The sequence below is a fragment of the Hyperolius riggenbachi genome, chromosome 8 (genome assembly GCF_040937935.1).
Source record: "Hyperolius riggenbachi isolate aHypRig1 chromosome 8, aHypRig1.pri, whole genome shotgun sequence".
NCBI classification, from domain to species: Eukaryota; Metazoa; Chordata; class Amphibia; order Anura; family Hyperoliidae; genus Hyperolius; species Hyperolius riggenbachi.
In genome coordinates this window covers 160,295,326-160,318,466 of record NC_090653.1, presented here as the reverse complement: position 1 = coordinate 160,318,466, position 23,141 = coordinate 160,295,326, and the positions used below count along the sequence as shown (strand labels likewise).

At 42.9% G+C, this 23,141-nt stretch overlaps 1 protein-coding gene across 4 annotated transcripts in view; it reads left to right on the top strand.

The window, feature by feature from the left end:
- Positions 1-14,437, top strand: part of DLG3 (discs large MAGUK scaffold protein 3) — a 413,798-nt gene extending 399,361 nt beyond the window's left edge. For 3 of the 4 annotated variants that reach the window (XM_068247624.1, XM_068247623.1, XM_068247625.1), the window contains 5 exons: positions 4,446-4,547; positions 4,632-4,804; positions 4,917-5,026; positions 9,024-9,115; positions 11,647-14,437. In XM_068247624.1, the coding sequence (XP_068103725.1) occupies positions 4,446-4,547; positions 4,632-4,804; positions 4,917-5,026; positions 9,024-9,115; positions 11,647-11,753 (584 nt within the window). In that variant the 3' untranslated portion in view covers positions 11,754-14,437. The remainder of the gene's footprint in view (positions 1-4,445; positions 4,548-4,631; positions 4,805-4,916; positions 5,027-9,023; positions 9,116-11,646) is intronic. The other variant, XM_068247626.1, reaches the window with a different exon arrangement.
- The last annotated feature ends 8,704 nt before the right edge of the window (positions 14,438-23,141 follow it).

Sequence of the window (23,141 nt, the reverse complement as noted above, 5' to 3'; positions counted from 1 at the left end):
GAATTGCATCAGTTTTCCTGATGCCTTGAATTGTGATCCTGCTATACACTGCTGTCTTGCACACATCCTGATTAGCAAGGTAATAGTGGTTTATGGTAACCAGAAATGTGAACTACAAACTGAAGAGGTATTATCCTGACTGCATAGAGGACAATCCCTTATGTAGCAGAGGCCTTACCCTCCCAGTATACTGATAGGAAGAGCAGTGCAGGCATGTTACATCAGCACTAGTTTAACCACCCTGGCGTTCTGATTAAATCGCCAGGGTGGCTGCGGGAGGGTTTTTTTTAAATTAAAAAAAAAAACTATTTCATGCAGCCAACTGAAAGTTGGCTGCATGAAAGCCCACTAGAGGGCGCTCCGGAGGCGTTCTTCCGATCGCCTCCGGCGCCCAGAATAAACAAGGAAGGCCGCAATGAGCGGCCTTCCTTGTTTTGCTTACATCGTCGCCATAGCGACGAGCGGAGTGACGTCATCGACGTCAGCCGACGTCCTGACGTCAGCCGCCTCCGATCCAGCCCTTAGCGCTGGCCGGAACTTTTTGTTCCGGCTACGCTGGGCTCAGGCGGCTGGGGGGACCCTCTTTCGCCGCTGCTCGCGGCGGATCGCCGCAGAGCGGCGGCGATCAGGCAGCACACGCGGCTGGCAAAGTGCCGGCTGCGTGTGCTGCTTTTTATTTGACGAAAATCGGCCCAGCAGGGCCTGAGCGGCAGCCTCTGGCGGTGTTGGACGAGCTGAGCTCGTCCAGACCGCTCAGCAGGTTAAAGCCTAAATAAATCCAGCTGTGAAACACACAGATTACCGTGACTTCATTTATGTTCTTTTTACATGCATTATAACACTGTTCCTACCACTTTTCTGACACTTACAGATGTCATAGCAATTAAGCCTTGCCTTTGGTGGCACATATAAATAGATGGTGTTCAAATTGATTTTACTTGGTACCACCTAGAACAGAATTCCCCAACCCTGTCCTCAAGGCCCAGCAACAGTGCATTTTTGCAGGAAACCACAAACATGCACAGGTGGGGTAATCAGTGTCTGATTAACTACCTCTGTGGATTTCCACAGATCGTGCACTGTTGGTGGGCCTTGAGGACTGGGTTACCGGAGGACTCATCAAAAGCAGCACTTCATCTTCTAGGTCCTAGAAGATGAAGTGCTGCTTTTGATGGGTCCTCCGGTAACTTATTATTAATTTTTTTTTTTTTTTTTTTTTTATTTATAAAGCACCAACATATTCTGTAGAGAGACTGCTAATGAGATGATCTACCCAACTCTTTCCCCTTAGGGTCCGTTCTCACTTGAGCGGCAATCGCGCGATTCCCGCTCAAGGTAAACCGTTAGCGTTTTTTTTTAAAACCGCTAGCACGTGTAACACTGTCAGTGTTCTCACTGCCATTAGCGTTAACCGCAAACATGTTACATGCAGTGGTTTGCCGGCGATTAGCGATTGCGATTAACATGCATTGCATCGCTAATCGCGATCGCTCCAAAACCGCCGCAGTGTCCAGTGATTTGTCCGCGTTAATCACAGAAAATCCATTTTTATTTTTAAACCATGACATTTGCCTTGTCAGTTTTCTGATCTTGGCTGCAGTGTTTTCTGAATCATACACCTGAAACAAGCATGTGGTGTATGTGGTCAGGCTATGCTTTGTTTAAAAGTAAATAAATATGGCAGCCTCCGTATCGCTTTCCCTACAGGTTTACTTGAAACCTTGGAGCATGTTTCTTTGTTTTTAGCAGGGCTGTGGAGTCGGAGTCTTGGAGTCGGATCAATTTTTGGGTTCCCAAAAATGTATAGACTCTGACAATAAATTTAAGAAAATATGAAAAAAATTTTCAATTTTTCGGATAGTAGTCACCATAAATACCGTTGAAAAAGTTGTGACAGCGCTCCTCTTCTTGTTATCTACACATCTGAAATAAACAAGCTCCACATAGTGCATTACCAATAGTACAAATTGAATGAATGCACATCCACCCAGTAAAAAATAGTGATTTGTGTTCCACTCCACGTGACATCCAAATCCACTCCCTCCAGTACAGCCGCTCACCGGATAGATGCCACCTCAAACTCCAGGTGGGTCTAGCGCTTAGCCACATGGCAACAAACTTCACAGCTCCAATGTTTTCAACTTGTATAAAATCTCCAGTTTAATCCACAAAGAACATGTAAAAACAAATGAATGACACATAGCATAATACTGTTTGCACATGAATTCCCTGGCCTGCGCACTCCAGTACACTCACTTGAATAATAAAGGTTTATGCGCACATCGGGCTTCTCAGCCCAGCAATATCGCTCTCTCACCGCGGTGTCGGCGTCCCGTACTCCCGCTGTACCAGCGCTCGATCTCCGTGCACACGTCCCGCTGCTCTGTGACGTCAGACGCACCGGGCTCCGCCCTACGTGTTTCGTCCAATAGGACTCATCAGGCTGATGCTGGAGTGCGCAGGCCAGGGAATTCATGTGCAAACAGTATTATGCTATGTGCCATTCATTTGTTTTTACATGTTCTTTATGGATTAAACTGGAGATTTTATACAAGTTGAAAACATTGGAGCTGTGAAGTTTGTTGCCGTGTGGCAAAGCGCTAGACCCACCTGGAGTTTGAGGTGGCTTTGGATGTCACGTGGAGTGGAACACAAATCACTATTTTTCACTGGGTGGATGTGCATGCATTCAATTTGTACTATTGGTAATGCACTATGTGGAGCTTGTTTATTTCAGATGTGTAGATAACAAGAAGAAGAGCGCTGTCACAACTTTTTCAACATCATCTCTATGGACTTGTGGTAGCGAATACTCAACGATAAAGATTGATTAAGGCAGGCGCAGTTTGCATGTACACACACACACACACACACACACACACACACACACACACACACACACACACACACGGCAAGTCCATAAAAATGTATCCAAAAACAAGTTTTTTTTTTTTTTTTTTTTTGTGCTGCAATTACCAGATTTTTTATATGTGTAGACAGGAATCTTTAAATATAATAACATATGTGCTGTAAGAATAAGGCCTGATTTGTAGTTGTCTTTAGTAGGGGTGGTCGATAAGATGCAAATAATTCTGCGGTTATGCATGTTTATGCAAATGTATGCACTCCCTTTGCTCATAAAAACCACTAATTTGATGTGGTGTTAAATTTCGGGTTGGTGACTACAAATTAAGTTATACAGCAGTACTATACTCTACATATGCACTTCCCGCAGTGCTAAATCCACTGAGAATGCTGTGCACATTGAACACAAAGGTGTTGTCCATCACTCGTAAACCTGGTTCATACTGTGCCTGAAGAATGTGCAATAAAGGAAGAATCCCACTCTTACATGTACCCACAGTTAAGGTGGCCATACATCAGGCGACTTGGTGGCCGATCGACCATCCGATTCGATTATTATAATCGAATTGGACGAAAATCTGTGCCACCAAGTTCATGCCCGACTGACAAAGCGACCAATTTCGGGAGTGAACACTATGCGCCAGTAGCGTGTATGGATAGCCGCCTGGAGGTTAGACACTGTGCGGAGGCTGCTACAGGACAGGTAACGTATAAATGCACACACTGGGGGGAGGTCGGGGGGAACATTTATACAGGGGTGCAGCGGCCGTGTGGACTCAGCCAATTCCATGAAGATTTCATGCTTAAATCTGTAATAGTATGTGTAGTAGCCATGGCATATAGAACCTCCCTTCAGTCTCATTGTAGCCCGCGTTATGGAGCAAGAAAGGCATGGTGACATCTTTTATCATAAGATGACAATGTGGTGAACTGATCACTGTGTTGTGAAAAGGGGGACTGATGTGAATGTACTAAATGTGACTGTGAATAATGTACATGGTGTAGACCTCATACTTCATGCCTGGTATAAATCAGAAGCATTGCAATTTTTTTTTTTTTAAATCAAATGTTTCTACACTTGAACTGGACCTACACTGTAGTGTGAAATTAAAAATCACATTTAAGACGGTCTATAAAATTGTCTCTGAAGAGATATAAGATAATCTGCTTATTGGTACGACCTTTTCCAGATAGTTTTGGTTATAGGGCAAGGCCGTGTTCCCCAACCCTGTCCTCAAGGCCCACAAACAGTGCATGTTTTGTGGAAATCCACACAGGTAGTTAATCAGCTCCTCTGAGACACTAATTGCCTCACCTGTGAATGTTTCCTGCAAAACATGTACTGTTGGTGGGCCATGAGTACAGGGCTGGGGAAGTCTGGGGCAAGGGATAACATCTTGCCTGTCAATTCACATGCCTATGCTGGAAGAATGTTTTGAAATTAAACATTTAAACAAATACAAGTGGTCCGGAAGAGCATTGTACAATCCATGTTTGTACACGGTTATATAGTTCTAGCTCAGGTTTGTTGAGATATAGATATTCTTTCTAATGTTTGTCATGTTCCATATCTTTTTCAGTTCATTACGCACGGCCAGTCATAATTCTGGGACCCCTAAAAGATAGAGTAAATGATGACCTCATCTCTGAATTTCCTCACAAATTTGGTTCTTGTGTTCCACGTAAGTATGCAGTTCCTATTTTCCATGGAGGCGATTCCCTAACCCACTTGGCTCCCACCCAATACTAACATGTTTTCAATGCAGACACCACACGACCACGGCGGGAGACTGAGATGGATGGGCAGGACTATCATTTTGTCTCTTCACGGGAACAAATGGAGAAGGACATACAGGACAACAAGTTTATAGAGGCTGGTCAGTTTAATGACAACCTTTATGGCACTAGCATTCAGTCTGTACGTGCAGTGGCTGAAAGGGTAAGTTCACAACTCTGCAAAGTCCCTGACCTCTGTTGTGCTGAACACACAAGATGGCCAAAATATTGTGGACAGTTGTTTTTTAATGATTATTTTTATTTTTTTTCTATAGGGAAAACACTGCATTCTTGATGTATCTGGCAATGCAATTAAACGATTGCAGCAAGCACAACTATTCCCTATCGCTATTTTTATCAAACCAAAATCCGTAGAAGCACTCATGTAAGTGGCAGGTTTTGGTATTTCATCTGCATTTTTCCTGACATTAAGATAGAATTCCATAAAGTGTCATTGGTTTGAGCACCGATTACGAACAACATTAGTAAATTATACTTAAAGGTTTTTGTCCTGAAGTTATCAGCTGCAACATGTGTAAACGTTGCTTAACCAGCTTGCAGGCTTGCCTATATCAGTCTGGAGAGAGCGGGAGAAGCAAAGATTTATTACAGCTGCAACAAAACGTGTCCTCTTTAACCCGTTAGCATCTTCAAACTAAATATGTAGTTAGAAGATGCACACTCATTTTAACCTCAGCCAGCAGAACTTTTTTTGTTCTGCCTAATGAGGTGTTGCAGAGTGGGCGGCAGGGAGCAGTTATAGTTACCTGTTCCGGATGCTGGACCGTCGGCTCCTCTTCCACCACTGTGGCAATGCACTCCCGCCATCCTCTTCTGACTTCTGATCACGTTATTGCATGTGATCGGTGCACAGAATATAGCATCTGCAGTGCAGCGCCACCCAATGGTGGAAGAAGGGTGATGGAAGAGACTCTTCCTCCATCGGGTAGCGCTGCACTGCTGACACTGACATCTTCTGAGTGTCATAACATTTGATCGGAAGTCAGAAGAGGATGCTGGGAGTGCAGGGCCCCGGGTGGAGGAAGATAAGGCACAGGACATTATTTGTATTATGCTTTTCACCTGGGGTACTAAAGTGCCAGAGCTGTAGCCACTAGGGTGCGCACTATAGGCGACAGCAGTGTTAGGCTGGTCCAGCATCCGGAACAGGTAACTATAAAAGCTCCCTGCACTGCTCTGCATAGCCTGCCAGGCCCAGCAGCAGAAACATTTTTGCCCTGCTGCTACATAAAGTTTGACTTTATGTGGCTGCTAAAAAGCTAAAGACCAAATGATTCCTAAGAAAAACTCCTCCTCAGTCTTAACACAAGAAAACATATGAAAGTGTTTCTCATTCCAATGTTATGCAGCGTTATATAAAGGCAGATATATTTTTTCAGCAATCTTTGAAACAATATTTTAACCACTTCACCCCAAAGCAGTTTTTACCCTAACGGACGGGCGATTTTCACCTTTCCGTGCTCATCAGTTTCATTTGCCAATAGCTTAATCACTACTAATCACAATGAAATGATCTATATCTTGTTTTTTTCACCACCAATTGGGCTTTTTGGGGTTGATATTTGTTTTCAGTAATTACTTTATTTTTTTATGCATTTTGAAAGGAAATACAAGGAAAAAATGTAAAAATACACTTTCTCCAATTTCATCCCCTATGGTTTTAATATAAAAACTGCTACTGTACATAAAACCCACACATTTTATTTGCCTATTTGTCCTGGTTATCACAAGATTTTTTTTTAAGTCCCTAGTACAAAGTATGGTGACAATATATCATTTGGAAATAAAGGTGTCTTTTTTTTTTTTTTTATTTTGGTGTTTTTTTTTCTCTCACTATTTTCACATGCACGGGAATGCACGTGCGGGAGTGTGCACGCGCACAGTGGCAGCAGCACTGTCTGACTTATAAAAACGTCCTGGAGCCATTAAGAGGCTCTAGCAGGACATTTTTATAAGTCAGCATGTCATTAAGTGGTTAAGCAAGGCAGAGATGGTATTCACAGATTAGTTACAATAACTGATGTAAACAAGGCAATACCTTTATTCAATAAGAATGTTGTTATAACTAGTTTATCCACTAGGAAAATTTTGGAAAGCCATAAAAAAAATCATGCCATCAGTTTTTAGACCGTACACTCAGTAATGCATTGGGTTGAAAAGAGCCCACTTCATATACATGGCTGTCAGTTCTAATGCATTTTTGGATTGTATTACAACTGACAGCATTGCATAAAACATGAAAGAACCCTAATCCAGTTTACTGTTTGGAGTTCTCCCTCAATTCCTTTTATGGTGCATTATGGACTTAAAAAATTGTATAAAACTAGAATTATTACCACCTGCAGTTTACCGCATATACTCGCAAGCAAGCCGACCCGCATATAAGCCGACCCACCCAACTTTTTCCTGAAAAAACAGGAAAAAATGATTGACCCTCATATAAGCCGGGGGTAGGAAATGCTGGCAGTGTGGTTTCCTGTAACGGCGATGTGTATCGCCGTTACTATGGAAACTGCTCTGCCTCCAGCTTCCTGTCATCGCACAGCAGCCGGCGTGGAGCGAGCTGCTGTGAACTATTTACATGCCGGGAGACGGAGAGGGGAATAGAGGAAGCCGCTCAGTAAGCTAATAATAGCAGCGGGGGGGGGGAGGCGGCCTTCCAAAACGAGACTCGCAAGCAAGCCGACCCCCCAACTTTTTGCCCACTTTTGGGGGGTCAAAAATTCGGCTTGCTTGTGAGTATATACGGTATTCTTTTTACTTTCTATACTTGTGGTAGTCACATTTCATACATAACACAAGAATTTTACATAAGGGTTGGCCTCGGAGTCTTAATCAGTGGTCTAAGATGGCTTAATCAAAAACTGTATTCTACGCATGGGTCATCATTTGCTTCACAAAGACCTGCTCATTGCAGTTTGCCTAATGCATTCTTCACGAGTTCAGCTCATGTATTCTGAGGCTCATAAGAAACATGGATGCAGCATATAACTAATGCATGAGTGTTAATGCCATATTAGTGCCCTTTATTCCAGGGCCACTGCAACCTTTGCGAACTCTAGGCTGTGGAGGCTTAGGTTTTAGTATACGTGATATGTAATTATAGAATGGGGAGGAGCTTGACCAGCCAGTAGGCAGTCAACATTGCGACCCCAGCCAGTTTATTAAAGGAAAAATAAGTTTGTGCAATGTCCAAAACTTTGCGCATTGCGCAATATAATATATTTTGCACAGTGTTAATATAATTTGGTTCCAATACACTGTTTTGGTTTTTTTTGTTTTTGTCTTTTTTTTCTCCTAGGTGATATTTTCACATCTTAAAGGTGAACTGAAGTAAGGGGTATACAGAGGCTACCATATTTATTTCCTTTTAATCAATACCAGTTGCCTGGCAGCCCTGCTGGTCTATTTCTCTGCAGTGGTATATAAATAACACCAGAAAAAAGCATGCAGCTAGTCTTGTCAGATCTGCTGCATGCTTGTTCAGGGGCTATGGCTAATTGTATTAGAGGCAGAGGATCAGCAGGGCTGCCAGGCAACTGGTATTGCTTAAAAGGAAATAAACATGGCAGCCTCCATATACCTCTCTTTAGTTCCCCTTTAAAAATAAAATGCCCTTTAAACCACCAGCAAATAAGAAAATACTCAGAATAATTTCAACAATACTTTTCACCTACTTTTTCAATTGCAGAGTGCTGAAAAGTTATTTTATACAGCAGATGAAACCTCATCTAGGAGAAGACTTAAGAGAAAAAGTAAATTGAATTGGGCACAGTGTGCATTAAAAAATGAACCTGAGCTAGGGATTCAAATTACATTTGAATGCTTGTTCTATGTGACCTGTGTTTCTGTTATGACCGTTTTTATGTAGAACAATGTGCTACATCAATGTGCAAAATAATCCAGCAAAGGACAACCATCCACTTACACAGTTGTATCCTCAGGCAAGTACGAAAGGAGCAAACTTTAATCTGTCGGGAAGGGCAAAATCGCTCTTGCCCTTCCTGACGAATTGAAAGTTGCTGCGAAACGCATTGGTGCAATTTTTGGAGTAAAGACGTAAATGATCTTATATTGAGGTAAGTCCACAACTTCCAACCCCCCATACAACACTGGCACCTCTGTTTCTACAAATAGTGTACCAATTAGACATGTATGCTATTACATGTATGCCATTCTTCACAGTCCAGAAACAGACTTCATGGGCTTTATAAAGTGTTCATTAGTCTTATTACTTCTCTTTTACAGTACAACATATAATGTTTACTTTAGCTTTATTGATCTTACAAGAGGTCTTCTGTTTTAATCTAATAGAAAACATGCAAAAAGTAGAAAAATTACTTCATCTTGTCTCATTGTAGGGAAATGAACCGAAGGCAAACATTCGAGCAAGCTCACAAAATGTTTGATAAAGCCACCAAGCTGGAGCAGGAATTTGGAGAATATTTCACAGGTAACTTCTTAGTGCTGTATTTAAATTTTTTTTTTAATCTAGAGTGGTGCCGATATCAAGGTACTTTCTAATAGTTTCAATTAGTTTATACACTGGGAACTTCTAGGTGTAACGAAGGGCTCCACTTTTTAAAGACTGGAGGGGTTATTAACCTATTATATACCTATACATAGTGGGATACTTCACCTCATGTATCTCTTGGGGTGGTTATACATGTATTTTGGTTTAATCCTGTCTTTTTATGCCAGTGCCTTCAGTCTCCCCTTCACTCCATGTGACTGGACTCTTGGCACAAACCATACTGAGTCTGCTAACATTGTTTTGTTTTTTTGATTTTTGTGACAAATCCTTTTTGGGCATACCTCCTGCTGTATATAAAAGTGCATGTGAATTAGGACTACTCGATGCTTGCATTAGCTGTCTGTGTGTTATACCTACGTAGACCAATCTAGTCACATTATGTTGTGCCTTGACCGTGAATACATTTCTAACGAGATAAACAGAGGCACACTAAGAGCCCCAATAGTGTAGTATGTATTGACAAAGGGGTAATGACAAAGCGTAATAGTTGTTATACTCACAAACATGGGTCACCAATAGGCAACCACTGTAAAGGCAGGTGGGGAGATTATCCTGACCCCACTCAGGAATAAGAAGTCGCTGTCTGTAGATAGTAGAAAGGGTCGCAACCCTCCACCAAGGGTGGATACAATATTAAATAAGAGAGAACAGAGGCGCCAAAAGGATGAAAGGGGTTTTAAAGGAGCTTAAAAGCCAAAACTTGGTAATTAGAGGAGGCAGTGGTGGACTTACCCCCTCCAAGCAGACACAACACGACTGTACATTCAGTCTATTTATTAACGAACTCCAGATAAAACAAAGCAACGCGTTTCACGGGTCAGCGCCCGCTTCCTCAGGCAATAGAAAAAGGAGTTACAGCATCTAGCAAAACAAACGACACTCAGCCTCTGAGGCAGAGTCGCTGAGTGTCGTTTGTTTTGCTAGATGCTGTAACTCCTTTTTCTATTGCCTGAGGAAGCGGGCGCTGACCCGTGAAACGCGTTGCTTTGTTTTATCTGGAGTATGTTAATAAATAGACTGAATGTACAGTCGTGTTGTGTCTGCTTGGAGGGGGTAAGTCCACCACTGCCTCCTCTAATTACCAAGTTTTGGCTTTTAAGCTCCTTTAAAACCCCCTTTATCCTTTTGGCGCCTCTGTTCTCTCTGTGATTACATTTCTAGTAACATAGTTTGTTTGAAAAAAGACATTCGTCCAAGTTCAACTAGAACAGGGGAAAAAACACACCGTCCTGAACCCGTACATTTGTCAGTTAATCAAGATTTCTGTATCACTTTTGTCCAATACTGTCGAAGGTTCAGCCCGCATGCTTTAACTACGCTATATAGGTGCCTTTACATTTAGGATGTGCTAAAGTCTTGTTATTTTTGGACCATAAGACGCACCTAGGTTTAGAGGACAAAACCAGGAAAAAAAGATATCCTAACCTTGTACGTCCGTCTAAGGTGCAGGGGCATCTTGTGGATTTTCTTCTCACAGTTTAGTCCCCCTTGCATCTCTTGTCCCTTGCATATATTGTGTCCCCCTTGCACCTCTTGTGTGCCTGTGTCCCACTTGTACCATTAGTGCCCCCCCCCCCCCCCCCCGTGTCCTCTTCTGTACCCCTGACCCCCTCTTATGTAATCCTCTGTCATGGATGTGAGCCTCCGTAACACCTCAGTCGTCCTCTTGTCCCCCCAGCCAATTTGGACCGGAGCGAACCCACAAGTACATACCATACATAAGAGGTCCTCCTGTGTCCAGATCTGTCCCTGATGCGAATTGCGGCAATGCCTCCGGGTGCCCAAATCTATTTTTTTTTTATTGCAAATCGTGGACCTGTGACGGAGGGGGGGGGGGGGGGGGAGTGGTTAGGTATTAGGTGCCAGGGGTTAGGGTCGGGCTCCTGGGGGGTGGGGGAGTTGTTAGTTAGGCACTACCAGGGAGGGGATAGGGTTAGGCATCGGTAGTGGAGGGTTCTGTATGAGACTAGGGTTAGGTTTACCTAAGTATAATATCAGGAGATGTTGCAGACATTTTGCTATTAGAATCAAATAGTAGAATATCACTAATTTTAGCAATATTACCGGCAATCCTCTGCGCTTTTTTCATGTATCCCTTAGATAGCACTATAGTTGCTCCATGGGTAGACCGTTTAACAGCCAATCTTTACAAATGTAAATGTTCATTCCCCTGCCGCTTGCATTTGCTAATATTCCAGGATCGCTATAGAACATTTCTATAAGAGTCTCTCGTATTTAACAAAAAGCAAGTAGCATTAACCCATGTAAGTTACCCTTCAGTTTCTAACTGATATAATGGCAGACTTATTATTTTCCCCAGTGAAAGCTGAATTTTTACACTGTGTCACACTACGTGTAACTGCATATAAACTGACTTAGTCAGGATTGTTTCCATGTGAAGCAGTGTTGAAGCCTACAGGCTGAGTGCAATGTCCTTTTTCTTTCCACAGCCATTGTACAGGGTGAGTCGCTGGAAGAAATTTATAACAAGATTAAGCAGATAATAGAAGATCACTCTGGACATCACATCTGGGTACCATCCCCTGAGAAACTCTAGATCATCTTCGGGACAACTATCCTCTATGACCCTTCACCACCCATGCGCCCAGAGAAATGGAGTGGGGTTCTATGTGCATTTGTCATCAAACACAGGAGTTTGCCCCTTCAGACTCCAATTTTTGGAACCTGCAACATGTGTGTAATTACACTGGCCCTTTGGGATATTTTGTGGTCATCAAGGAATCCCCGCCCTCACATTTGAAGTGGGCATGAACTGAATTCATTTAAAAAATGCAAAAAAAGGGAAAGAGAAGAGACCATGCCCTGACTCCAAACCACCTCTCCCTTTATCTATAACTTTACCCCTTGCTGGATTGGAAGAAGGCATATTTATATACATATATATATATATAATGTGTGTGCGTGTGTGTGTATATATAATTTATATATTACTATATATATATATTATATATATTTTGGCTGTGATGGGATATTTGTCCCTGCTATTCTATTGTTTGTAATGATTTTTTTAAAGTTATCTTTCTGTGATGGGCGGAGTTTCAGGCTCTCCTCTGGTACTATATGGCCTACCCACCATGGCTGCATTTGCTTGCTCTGGGTAAAAGGTAATGGTACGTCAGCTGTATGTTGTCGGTCCCGTCAGCACCAGGTACATGGGAGAGTGCAGAGTTGGGGGTCTGGCTGCCTTTTTGCAGCTTGTCAAACTGAAAAGTTTCTTTTAGGGCTTACTCTTGGTACACTAAACCTTACAGATAACTGACGTAATGTGCAGAAGGCTTTACAGTTTTAATCATTAAGGCAAGAAAATTATTTTTTTTAATATATATAGAAGTATACTCAGAAATTTATGAAAACTGACCCAAACCAACCTTAGAAACCTATGAAAGAATATTCTCTTGGCCAACTGTCAAAAATCTTGTACTCTGACAAGCTTTGATGGTACCCTGTGGTAGCTAGCTACTCCTTTGTCTGCAGCCTCCTTTGGCGCAGTACTGTGCTGCAAGCCTGTTTAAGGTCTAAATCGTATAGCGCTACATTTGTTTTATGGTTAGAGAGCTTTTCACAATCTTTCCCATTCTGTAGATTTTTGGGAGTTCACTCTTTGGGGATGCACGTGTTCTTAATGCAAAGGTGTGCATGGATCTGCTTCTGTTCTGCCGGTTATTTCTTAAACCTGAGGACCAGAAGAGACGTTTCTGTTCCAGGACCGTCTGATTGGCTAAGTGAGTGCTGAAGCAAAGATGGGGAGAAGGGAATGTGAGAGACAGGAGCAGTCCTAATGGGTCTGACTCTTGTGTGTCTGCATGAATTCTTTTTTTTTTTTTTCCCCACCAAGAAAAGGCTGTGTTGTGTTGCAGTGTGATCCATTTTTTTTTTCTCCATGGTTACATCCATTTTAAAGTAACGGGTATAATGTTTTTTTTCCCTTCATTTATCATGACATAAACTTTTTCATCATGTTAGATCAGTTATGCCAACTGAAAATACCTGAATATTTGTGAGCCTGGGAAGGTATTAGGACAAGCTTAGTGCCATGGTTATATAATGTAGGTATTCTCAGTTCACAGTGAGCCCTCCGTTCTGGTTTGGCTTGCAGATAAAACACTAGCTAAAGCCCATCAGATATGCTGTGTTTTTATTTATTTTTTAAAAAGTATAATATTTATGGAATTAAAAAGGAACAGCCTCCAGTGACCACCATAGGCAGTGTGGAGTATCATGGATATGTGTAGATCTGCTGCAGGCAGCACGTGACTGGGCAGGTTCTCAGAGATGAGGATCCCATTATCAGTGTGTGAAAAATATCATGTCACTGAGTAATCTTTCAGGTGTTCTGTAAGAATTTTTCGGAAAGCTAAAGAATGATGAGGAGGCGGCTGGAAATTTGCATATACAGTAACCAGTGCTCACTGACAAGAAGTCCTCTGAATGGCTCGCATACACCCTGAAGATGGAAAATTCTTGCAAGGGCTGTGCTATTTCCAGATACATGTTTGCTGTTAAGTTCTGCAGTATGTATAGAGCTGTTCAAAATATAGCTGCAAGGCAAAAACAAAAAAAAAGAACTTTGAAGCTCGGTGTGAAACACTTAAAGCTCAGGGTCCCTTTTCCATGTGACGGAGAGTGTGAGATCTCAAACTTGGTACAGACGCTACAGGATTTTAGCTAACACTGATTGAAACTGACATTCTTCTCCAGTTTTGAAGCTACCGGAGCACTGTAAACCAGCTGGCATTTCTGGTTAGGTGGTCAGAGTGTAGGTCATCAACTTTTAGGGCTATGTATTGTTTGCTTTTTAACAAAGATGCTGGATTAATTATGATGACTAAGAATCCATGAAAGGTGAAACTTAGAGGTTTTTGGAAGCCAGCTGAACTTCAGAGGAGATGTGTTTCCAGCTGCTATAAAAGGGGGAATGACATAGGTTCCCTCTACATCTAGGAATTCACTTTCATTGTTACCATCTGCCTGCATTCCAACAGCTTGAAGAGGCTGTGAAGGGGGCACGGTTTTATGTAATGGGATTTTAATGATAAGGCGGGTGGCTTGTACCAATGTGTGATTATTCAACCTTTTATATATGTATATCTTTGTCCCTGCCTCTCCCCTCCCAATTGTAATTTACAGAAGAGCCGAAAAGGAAATGGAATCTGATTGTTTAAAGAGAGACTGGTAAACCCAGGAGGCACATATATTTTTTAATAAATGAAGTTGCAATGATTTGTGTCTATTCGTTTCTATAGCAGCATCATATGTAAACCTTTGAAAGGGAATTTAAAATGAAAATAAGCTTCTGATATGATGAATTGTATGTATAGTACACCTAAGAAATAGAACATTTGGAAGCAAAGGAAATAGTCTCATTGTTTCCAGTACAGGAAGAGTTAAAAAAAAATTTAAGTTATCTATGCAAAAGAGATTCTCTGAGCTCTCCGACCCAACTTGGGTCAGAGACACTCCTATTTTTTGAAGCATTTATACATCAATGAAACAGTGAGAAACTGCTTCAGATAAGGTTTTACTGAATGTGAGTTCAAAGGGTGATAGCGCTGCTCTGTCTCAGTTTATAATACCGAGTGTAGTTTGTAACTGCAAATATGACAGAATGATGAAATGTTATAAAAGGCTATATACTGTATATATTCACATATAAGCCAAATTATTTCGGCACAAAAATGCTTAAAAAGTCACCCCTTCAGCTTATATGCAAGTCAGCTTCCTGCCAGCACACAATCTAAGTACAGAAACGCAGCCGTGTGTCCCCTCCCGCCATCCTGTGAATCATACAGTAGCCAGTTAATCGGTGCTCTCACCCGCTCTCCCCCGGAGTGAACTCTGGCAGCTAGAATCCTCCCTGTGTTGCCTCTGCACGGACCGCTCAGATTTGCGCCGCTGGCTTTTCAGATGAAAGATCCACTTAGTCTTTAGCATGGCTGCATCCTGTGTCCCCCGATCTGATGCTGTTCCTGGTTACTCTCTCCATCTGCATGCCGGATGGCCCACCCCCAAACAAACACTCCTCCTTACTAGAGGTTTTGAAACTGAAGGGGGGAAAAATGCAGCTCTGTCCATGTCTCCCATCCTCCGTGAGGCAGGGTATGCTCAGGCTGCCTCTCTGCAAGCCATGCGGGACAGAGCTTCCCCCTTTGGTTTCAAAACCTTTAGTAAGGAGGTGTGTTTGGGGGTGGTCCATCTGGCATGCAGACGGAGCAGGTAACCAGGAACGGCATCAGATTTTTTTTTTAGATATCCCACAGTTTTATTTTATACTTAAATCTAGTTTTTAAGTTTTTTTACTGTTTTTGTCTCTGCTCAATACATTCATTGAAGTGTGTCAGAGCTCAAATCTATAAATTATTGACCCTTCTCTTTCCTGCTTTCAGAAGCCATTTACTAACCGGAAAGTGTTTTATGGCTGTAACTACTTATCAGTGAGGGTTATGCTACCCGGGCAGAAACTGTCACTTGCATACCTGATGGTTAACTTTTTCAGGCAGAGAGAAAAAAACAAAAAAGGAACAGAGCCTAGTTATTTGTGTACTTGGCACCAGGCATGGGCGCAAATTTGGCTTCGGGTGAGTCCGGATAGTTCTATCCGTATCTCACCCAGTAATGCTGTGCGGTGGGGGGGGGGGGGTTTCAAGCTTACCTGTCTGACGTCTTTGGTCGTCCCTCGGCGCCTTCCACGATGCGATCCATGCGCGTCACGTGAGTACAAACTCTTCCTCCTTCAACCCGGAAGGAGGAAGAGTTTGTACTCACGTGACCACCGCTTGGAGCGCATCGTGGGAGGCGCCGAGGGGATGACTGAAGAAGACGTCAGAAAGGTAAGCTTGACACCCCCCCCCCCCCCCCCCCCCCCCGCTCACACCGCACATCATTACTGGGTGAGATCCGGATAGGACTATCTGGACTCACCCAAAGCTGAATTTGTGCCCATGCCTGCTTGGCACTGTACATTCACATGTCTATCTCATCATGTCACTTCAGTTGTCCTTTAAAGCGACTATAAAGCCCCCCACAAAAACCACAGCATGTACTGTGTTCTCTTAAGTTATGACTTGCCGGTGTCTTTGTTTAACTCGCCCTCCGAGACCCTCTGTGCGGCCACTTCGGCACTTAGCCCAGCCCACTAACAGACTAGTACCATGGCACTCTGTATTGGAGATACACAGAGGATCACAGAGGCTGAGTTACACAATAAAAATCCAGAGAAGTTGTCATAAGTTTTTAAGAGAACTCTGTACAGCCATGTTTATTTTTGGCTTTATAGGCTCTTTAAACTTTAGAAGCGTTCAAGAAAATGTGACACAACTTTAGAATGCCTCTGTATGCTACTTTCACATTAATAGGTACATAAAGTAAATTGAATTTGATGTCCTTCTGAATGATTTTGTACAATGTCATGGAGCTGTTGCACTAATGAGCAGAAACTCTAGAACTGCTCGTTGGATAAATATGCATCTGTAAAATGCACAGGCTACACTCGCACTAGACCAGCAGTTCTGAATGCAGGTCTGACTTTCAGGGGCATAAAAAGATGATTTGCATATTCAGCCGTGGTGCATCATGGGAGATCTTTCTTGCTCACTTAAAGCTGAATAATTAAATGCCTTCTTTTAAGAAGGCAAATTTAAAGTACAATGCAATTTCTGACGAGTTGAAAGTATATTAACCACTTGAGGACCGCAGTGTTAAACCCCCTCTAAAGACCAGGCCATTTTCATTAAATCTGCCACTGCAGCTTTAAGGCCAAGCTGCAGGGCCACACAACACAGCACACAAGTGATTTCTTCACCCACCCCCCTTTTTCTCCCAACCAACAGAGCTCTTTGTTGGTGGAGTCTGATCGCCCCCCTGATGTTTGTTTGTTTGTTGGGGTTTATTTGTCTATTTTATTTTTTATTTAAAAAAGTCGTGTTTTTTTTTTTTGTTTTTTTTTAACTCATGTACACTCCCTCCCCCTGCCAACCAATCCCTGTGATCAGCTGTCATAGGCTTCAGCCTATGACAGCTGATCGCCTCGGGAGGGGACAGCCGTGCCACTTGCCTGTCCCCAGTATAGCGCTGCTGCAGATCGCAGCGCGGTACGGGTAATTAGATGGTTGTTTTGCCGTCTAAAAGTCTCTCGAGCGACAATCGCTGCTCGGAGACTGAAGGCGGAGCTCTGCTCCGCCCACCAAGCAGGAGATGCGTGCGCAGCCAGCGTGCAATCTCCTGCAAAACAGAGCCCCAGGACTTTACGCCGATCGCGTTAGGCGGTCCTGGTGCTGCCACGCCCATCGGCGTGACTCGATCGGCTAGTAGTTAAGGAACTATTGCGAAAAATTTTAAATACTTGTATACCTATAAGATATACATTTTATCCCAGAGTAAAATGCCGTATAAATGACCTTTTCACTATTTTCCTGTCGCTTACAGTAGGTGTTATTTATGTGACAGGTTTTGGAAAAGTCCATCTCCTTATGGGGATTATCAGGGTTTCTTTATTTTAAAAAGCATTTACTAAGTGGCAGTTGCTCAGTCCAGCTGCCAAAATGGTGTGCAAGCACCAAAACAAACTTTGTAGTTTTGTCACAGCTGGAGTGCTAAGGTTAGCCATCACTGATCTATACAAATACCATCATGCCTCTTATGCAGGAGAACAGAGGCACCAAAAGGATAAAAGGAAGCTAAATGAGCTTAAAAACCAAATTCTTGGTAAATAGAGGAGGCAGTGGTGGACTTACCTCCTCCAAGTAGACACACAATGACTAGTAAAGACAGTCAATATATTTTATTTATGAACTCCAAATATGCAACGTGTTTCGCGGGTTTGATCCCGCTTCATCAGGCAATAACAACGGAGCCATAGCATATGTGGTCAGTAGAAGAGCCAGGCACCTCTAAGTCCACCACTGCCTCCTCTATTTACCAAGAATTTGGTTTTTAAGTACATTTAGGTTCCTTTTGTCCTTTTGGTGCCTCTGTTCTCCTGCATAATATTGAGTCCACTCTGGGTGGAGGGTTGAACCCCCTTTTTCTCATCTACAGAAAGCGACTTCTTCCTGAGTTGGGTCAGGAAAATCTCCCCACCTGCCTCTACAGTGGTTGCCTAATGGTAACCCTGGTTTGTGAGTATTAATATTTACTCTATCTAGTAACCATTTACCAGTACATATTACACTATTGGGGCTCTTGGTGTTCCTTGCCTCCCCGAGTTATGCTTAGAGCTGTCAGAATATTGCAATGCCTCATGGGACTTGTAGTTCCACCACAGCTTGAGTGCCAAGGTTAGCCCTCACTGGTATAGAGCCTTTCCAGGGAGTGTTTCTGTAAAGCATAAAAGAAATGCTGAGAATTACCTACGGTGCATATTACTCTCGGAGAAATGTACACTTTACATGTATGTGTCTAAAAGGATTTTACACATGTTCATGATAGTGGTCCTTTCATTGCCTGGCTAATTGTGTAGTGATTGTGGTTTACGCTATTTCCACTTCAGCCATCTAACAGGTGTATGGCGCAACTGTGATGCATTTACGATTTGCAATGGAAGGGGAAAAGCCATTGATGGAAAATATTTAAACTAGCAGTATTGTGAAAAATGCACAACCGGTGCGATTGCTATGAGATTTTCCTGCACTTCTTTACTTTGCATAGGAGCTCCAGTGCATAATGCAACAGGTACGATAATTACAATCGTTAAAAATTCCATTGTGCTAAAAAAACATCCTTGTGCAAATTCCATTAGTTTACAGGACAACTGTAGAGAGAAGAATATGGAGGCTGTCTTATTTTCTTTTAAATACCAGGTGCCTGGCAGCCATGCTGATTTATTTGGTTGCAGTAGTGTCTGAATGACACCAGAAACAAGCATGCAGCTAACCTTGTCAGAAACACACCTGATCTGCTGCATGCTGGTTCGGGGTCTATGGCTAAAAGTATTAGAGACGGAGGATTAGCAGAACTGTCAGGCAACAAGTATTGCTTGACAGAAAATGCATATGGCAGCCTTCATATCTTTCTTGCTTCAGTTGTGTTTTAAAACAACTCTGAACCATTTCAATTTGCCACCATGGGAGGCTTCAGGTGCCCCAGAAGACAGGCGGCTCTGTACTGTGCAGGCACACATGCACAATATGAAGTCACCCATCTTCGGGAGCATTGGGGCTCCCCAAAGCCTCCCATGGCGGCAAACAGCAGTGTTAACCTTTTGCCGACTGCGTCACGCCGATGGCCGCGGCGGCAGCCCCAGGACCGCCTAACGCCAATTAGCGTAAAGTCCTGGGGCTCTGTTTTGAATGAGATCCTGCGCGTGCATCTCATTCTCGGAGGGCGGAGCTCTGCCCCCTCTTCAGTCTCCGAGCGGGCTGTTAGACGGTGTAATCGCCGTCTAATTACCTGTACAGTGCTGCGATCAGCAGCAGCGCTGTACTGGGGGCAACCCTGTCCCCTCCTGAGCCACAGAGGTGATCGGCTGTCATAGGCTGAAGCCTATGACAGCTGATCACGGGGATTGGCCGGTGGGGGGAGGGAGGGGGGTATACAACAGGGGGAAAAAAACACACTTTGCTTTTATTTAAAAAAACAAACACAAATAAACAAACACTGGGGGGGGGGGGTGATCAGACCCCACCAACAGAGAGCTCTGTTGGTGGGGAGAAAAGGGGGGAGGAATCACTTTTGTGCTGTGTTTTGCGGTCCTGCAGCTTGGCCTTAAAGCTGCAGTGGCCAATTTAATGAAAATGTGCCTGGTCTTTAGGGGGGTTTAACACAGCAGTTCTCAAGAGGTTAAACCCATCAGTCGAATACTGCTAACAGGGTTGACAGCGCTGGAGAGAGGAACAGGAAGGCTCTATAGGACCCAGAGCCTTTACTCTCCATATGGGAGTAAACGCCCTTCCTCCTCCCCGAGATCGACGCCGGAAGCCATTCTCCTTCTAGTCCTCAGATTTGGATCCTTCGGGTGAGATTGCTGTTTAGTCATGACAAAAGACAGTAATCTCACTTGTAGTGTTACAGTGCCACCTGGAGGACAGAGGGAGAATAGCAATGCTGGATCCTAGAGAGGAGAGTAAGGGCCCTTTTCCACTAGCGCGTTTGCGCTAGCTGAATCGCAAAAACGCAAACCGCTAGCGATTTTACAATCGCTACGGTTTGCTTTTTAACATAGGAATCGCGGTAGGTCATTTCCACTACCGCGATTCGTTTTTTACTTGATCGCGATCGCGGCGCGGAGCGACTTTTGCCGCGATTTTGCTATGCAGTGCATAGCATGGCAAAATCGCGGCCGCAAACGTCGGGAAAACGGCGAAATTGCGATTCAGCAATCGCTAGCGTTCAGCGCGAACGCTAGCGACTGCTAGTGGAAAAGGGCCCTAAGTGCAGGGGCTGTTACAGATCTCTGCGTTTCTTTTTCCTGGTTTTAGGCTGCTTTCACAGTAAGACGTTACAGGCGCACGTTAGTGTATTTTCTGTCGCCTATCCACACCTCCAGAACCGCTGGAAAGTCTGTATGCGTGTTGGATTATTCTGGCTCTGTACAAGTTAACAAGCTGACACATCATTGCATTGTAACAATGGTTAATTGGCATATATTCAGCAGTGGTGCCTGGGAGATATCTCAAGCTCACTCCAACCTGAGTTATTGCAAATTCTTTCTGTTTTAAGAAAGCAAACTTTTGTTTTTCTTAGCATTTTGGTAAGGGGGCTTTTAGGATCATTGTAGTCCCTTACACACCCCAATGAGTTCTGGTTCACCATGACCTTGCTGGTTAGTCTGTACCTTTCATGTAGTATGAGAGCCATACCTTCAGTCTTTTCTATGGAGCTGAACTCACGATCAGAAAATAATCTTTGCAAGATGCTGCAGATCAGACAATCCTCTGCAGATCTGAAAATCCATCCTGGTGGATCTGATCTGCAGATGAATGTCAGTTAAACAAGGTGTGTATGATGACCTGCAGATCTCAGACTATGAATGCAATTTGCAGGAACGGATCTTTGGCAGGAACAGATCTTTTGCAGATACTGATCTTTTGAGTCTGTATAGCATGTTTGTGTGCAGCATCTTGCAAAGATTTTTTTTTTCTGATGGGGAGTTCAGCTCCATAGGATAGACTGTAGAAATGCTCTCATAGGCCTGGTGCACACCAGAGGAGTTTTTCTGAGCGGTTTGAGTTTTTTTTTTTTTTTTAAATCTGCTGCTAATGTTATCCTATGTGTCTGTGCACACTGGAGCAATGAGGTTTTGTAAAAAAAAAAAAACCATAGCATTACATTGGGAAGAGCTTTTGGAACCTCTAAAAGCTCTTCCCAATGTAATGCTATGGGGTTTTTTACAAAACCTCATTGCTCCAGTGTGCACAGACACATAGCATAACATTAGCAGCAGATTTAAAAAAATCAAAACGCTCAGAAAAACTCCTCTGGTGTGCACCAGGCCATACTACATGAAGGTTGGTAAGATAGGTCTGTGATATTTCATTTTCCAAAGACTATAGTCTGATGTGTGTATGCACCTTAACCCTACCTGTCCATTCAATGCAATTGACCACACCCAAATGTGATTGTGCATAGGGAATGATTTTGTGTGTGTTCACATCATGGAAAAATGCATGCGATTTTCCTCCAGTGTGATCCCTGCCTTATTATGGATTTATATTGGTAACTGATATGGTTTAAGGGCTTATTCACCCTATGAGCATTTGCTTTTTTTTTTTAAGCGCCAGTGATTTTAGAAATCACCCTAAAGGCGCTTGTGCAATGATTCTCTGAGAGTGTTCACATATGAGTAATTCGACCGCTTTCAAAAGCACTGCCTGTACAATTTTTTTGAGCACTTTGGCTCAATGGAAGGTATAAGGAAATCGCAAAGTGCTTGAAAATGCGCTTTGTATAGCGATTTCCCCAGCGCTTCTATAAATAAATACATTAATACACATGTATGTATTTCTGGGTAAAAGAGTTCACTTTCTGACTGATGTCAGGAAGTGAAAAAAATTGCTCTGCAAAAGCGCTTAGAAATCTCAGGGAAATGCGATTTAAAAAATCGCAATAAATGACTCAGCGCTTGCAATAGTGTTGGCACTTTATAATGTGAATATAGCCTCACTGTCCATCAGGTGCTGTGCATTATCAGCCACTTTTCTATGTATTGTATCTACAACACACAAAAATGCTGCAAGCAGTGTGTTGTGAAAAAGCTTTCAAGTACAATGCATAGATGTAAACTGACCCATAGGGAAGCATGGAAAATTCTCTCACATGTGCTGTGCATCAGTTCTGTGGTTCATTATAGCTGACAGCAACTGATTCAGTGTAAACCAGCCCTAATGCCTTTTAAACTGTTAGCGCCACAAAAACCATTTTGAAATCAAGAATGTTGTATTTCTTTCTTTATGGACTTAATTTTGCAGTACAGGTCTCCTTCCATGGGCCTCAATTCACTAAGCGTTATCAAACACTTTACCGAACGTTTGATAATTTACCTCATGGGTAAAATCTCATTTTGAATTCACTAAGGTGTTATAGATCTATTGAATGTTTTATCGATAAAACATTCGATAAATATATAACACCTTAGTGAATTAAAAATGAGATTTTACCCATGAAGTAAATTATCAAACATTCGGTAAAGTGTTTGATAACGCTTAGTGAATTGAGGCCATGGTCTATATGCCCAATTTTTTGTCTTCTGCCAGATCAGACCAGACCAGACATGCTCTTCTTCCCTCTCCACATTTTAGGCTAGGGTAGCCTTCACCTTGCCGCTGCTTGTCCTTCCTTGAACCTCTTTAGGTAGATTGCTACAGGTGAAACTGAATTTTGTACTTGCTAGGTTATCCCTGCAACCAGCATGCAGCCAGTGGAGTCATTGCATCTTCCGGTAATCTGCATTCTGGGTCACTGACAAAGTATTAGAGGTAGTGCATCAGTACAG